Here is a 3,421-nt window from a genome sequence, read left to right as displayed (position 1 = left end):
GGGCATTGCACATCTTATTGTAGTGCCAGAAGCAAAAATACATCATGGGCAATCTTCATCATGCAAGGTTTCTTCATGTCATAAACCAGTAGTAATTCTAAGCAGTGTGAAGTCTAACTTCCTCAAAAGGAAACAACACGGCAGAGAATACAATCAGACTGTCTAACAATATGACATTGTGCAGGAAGTACCATAACACTGCAAACTGCACTAAATATTGTTGTGGTAGAGACAAGATATGAAGAAAGAATCAGAGAGCCTCATACAGTGCCCAGAGATTGAAAGGGCTACTGCTACTACCAAACAATGATCACATGATTATAATGAATGCACTATGACGAGACATATCATTAAGCAATCCATCAAAAATGAAAAAGTAGCAAGCCAACAGTGTATACGACTACCTAATGAGGAAGAATTAAGTTATGACAAAGACATAATTTAAAAAGCACGATGGTATGGCTGACATTCCATCATACATTCATGAGTTCAAGCAGAGAAGTTTTGCAACTTCCGCAGGCGCTTCACAGCCGAGGAAGGGCTCTTCTTCAACATCTTCTTTGCTGATTTCACTTTCGGCTTGGTCTTCTTCACCGGAGTGGAGCTTTCCCTTATAGGCCCAGGCTGAACTCCGCTTTTCAGCGCACTCCCTCTTGGAGTAGCAGATGGTGGGAGCCTCAAGCACTGTGGTGGCAAAGGAGTCTGAGGCTTCCAAACCAGATTACTCTTCATCGAGAACCTGACCCTCTTACCGCTCTTATCTCCTTCCTGAGCAAGAGCATTACCTTCACCACCGGCATTTCCACCAGAAACTGCTGATGACCTATCAGCCGACTTTGAACGCTTCCTCTTCTTTTCCACTTTCACAGTAGCTGGTGTCGCCGGCATCCCAGCTTCTTCTGCAGCCTTCTCAAACTGCTTCTGAAGATTTGACATCACCACCTCATCAAATGTAATGACATCAGAGGCATCACCCATCTGCTGGTCCTCTCCAGAGGCATCTGTACCACGCTCACTGCCATCTCCTCCATCAACAGCCTCCACCTTGTTCTTCTTCTTCTTCTTTTCTTTTTTGTCCTTCTTGTCTTTCTTCACCTTCTTCTCTTGCTTCAGAACCTTGGCCGCCTCCCCACCTTCGACTAACGCAGCCTTCTTGGCCTTTTTCTTCTTCTTCTTTTCCACCTTTGCCTCATCCAAATCCATGCCGTTCTCTACCACCGTGACGGTTGGCACCTCAGCAGCACCCTCAAACTCCGGCGCGGAGATCTCGATCCCAGACAGCTCCAACCCCTTCTCGAGCTTAACAAACGCATCCCTGAGCCCAAACAGCGTCTTCCGGTTTCCCTGCACGGTCTCCGCCTTCGCCCCGATATCCACGAACCGCTTGCTGAACCCAAACAGCAGCCCAACCTTCCCTAGCTTCTCCTCCACACTACCCTTCTCGGCTGATTGACCATTCTTCAGCATCTCAAGCAACTGTGCGCCGCTCTCGAGAAACCTCTCAAACAAGCTGGACCTGACCTTGCTGACCAGCATCCTGTCGGTGGACTTCTCTAAGACGGAGAAGAAGGGGTCCAGCAGCAGCTCCATGGACGGTAAGCTGATGGGGAGCACAGGCATGAGCTCGTCGAGGAACGCATCGGCGACATGGTACCCGAGTCCTCGAGAGGTGGAGTTGTTGGATTCCGGCAGGAGGGCCTTGTCCGAGAGGACGGACGCGATCTGGGCGGTGACGTCGGGGGCAAAGGCGCGGGCGGCGAGGAAGAGGAAGGCGTGGCGGAGGAAGCGGCGGTTGAGGAGGTAGAACTTGTCGAGGCGGTGGACGTCGATGTGCGGCCACTCGCGGCAGATGGTGGCGAGGTAGGCGGAGAGGAAGGCGGCGGCGGCGGCGGGGGAGGGCGCGGCGGAGACGGCGGCGGCGAGGCGGGAGGCCAGGTCGGACTGGTAGAGCGGCTTGTCGGCGTGCCAGAAGCAGAAGAATAGGCCCTTCCAGAGCTTGAGCAGGTCGGCGGCGGAGAGGTGCGCGGCCGAGGCCGGCAGGAAGTCGGAGAGGAGGTGCCGCACGGCGCGCTCGCGGGCGGCGGTGTTGCAGGAGGCCAGGCGCCGCGTGATGGCGGCGGCCTCGGATGAGGCGGCGGCGGCCTCGGATGAGGCGGCGGCGGCCATGGGGGGTGGTGGAGGAAGAGAGGGGGATAGTGGATGGATGGAACCCTAGCGTTTTGATCCGGGAGGGTTTCGGCGTTTGAAATGACCAGGTTTCGAATTTTATTTTCCGGTGCCCGGTCGGATGCGTATGGGTGTAAGGCTGACAGGTGGGCCTGGACGCCCGGTCAGGTTAGGTCATGCCGCGACGTCACACGGCCAAATATGCACCGTCGATCTCGGGCGCCCTTTCGGCAGCGAACGGCCGATCTACCCATCTACTGGATCGCTGGCCCCAAATTGTTTGAGCCGGGTTTGTGGACAACAAAAGATCTGGTCCAATTAATTTTTTTCGAAGACCGGGCCTCTGCGGCTCTGCATCATCGAAGAGATGCATAGGACTTTATTTCCATTTTATTTTATTTTATTCAATAAACAATAGGATAAACTATACATCAAACAACCTCAATCCATCATACACCTATAAACTCGATAATGAAAAAAGAAAATCTCATCAGGATCTTATGGTATGCCCAACTATACCCATGGTCCAGATCTCAGTTTACAGTGGTGATACAAGAGGGAATCAAATAGATACAAATGGTATTTCAGATACGACCCCGCTCGTTGTCATCATCGATTTGATAGATGCAACACCGCCCCACGATTGTACCTAGATCTACGGTTTCCCCCGGAACATTTATGTAGGCGCAATAGATTTGCAGTGATGTCACCTTCAACAAGGTTACGATGCCCACGGGCGCTTCCATTGTCAGCCTAGCCAAACGGAGCTTCGCCCATACCCACTAAAAGCACAAAACAACACTCCACCAATTAGGTATCAGGAGTATCACCCAGTCACCCTATAGTGAAGCAGGATCACTCATCTAGACTAGCAGACTCTCACTGAACACCTTGTGTCCTAGCTTCATAAGTCGTCTCCTCCATCGAACCGGTGAGCCATCTCCAAGGCATAGATCCGTATAGTCATTGCCACGCCTATGATACGTTGCAAACGTATCTATAATTTTTTATGCTCCATGCTTGTTTTACACCAATTGCTATATGTTTAGTTTACACTTCGTGGCATTTTTATGCATTTTCTGGAACTAACCTATTAACAAGATGCCACAGTGTCAGTTCATGTTTTCTGCTGTTTTTGTATTTCAAAAAAGTTGTTCTGGAAATATTCTCGAAATTGGATGAAACAAAAGCCAAAGTTCCTATTTTTCTATCACGAAGACGGAGTTCGAAGGAGAGACGAAGAGGTGCACCGGGG

The 3,421-nt window shown here is 50.9% G+C and overlaps 1 protein-coding gene across 1 annotated transcript; it reads right to left on the bottom strand.

Annotated features, from left to right (window-relative positions):
• Window positions 1–307: 307 nt before the first annotated feature.
• LOC124674739 (ribosomal RNA processing protein 1 homolog) lies at window positions 308–2,166 on the bottom strand. The gene has a single exon (XM_047210791.1). It carries the CDS (start codon window positions 2,164–2,166, stop codon window positions 490–492), a length of 1,677 nt encoding a protein of 558 aa, XP_047066747.1. The 3' UTR covers window positions 308–489.
• Between the last annotated feature and the right edge of the window lie 1,255 nt (window positions 2,167–3,421).

The sequence above is a fragment of the Lolium rigidum genome, chromosome 7, assembly GCF_022539505.1.
Source record: "Lolium rigidum isolate FL_2022 chromosome 7, APGP_CSIRO_Lrig_0.1, whole genome shotgun sequence".
NCBI classification, from domain to species: domain Eukaryota; kingdom Viridiplantae; phylum Streptophyta; class Magnoliopsida; order Poales; family Poaceae; genus Lolium; species Lolium rigidum.
Note: the sequence above shows the minus strand (reverse complement) of the source record. Positions and strands in the feature narration are given on the sequence as shown.

What these genes read in the sequence shown, in the direction of transcription:
- LOC124674739 (XM_047210791.1), bottom strand. Translation starts at nt 2,166, where the DNA reads ATGGCCGCCGCCGCCTCATCCGAGGCCGCCGCCGCCTCATCCGAGGCC.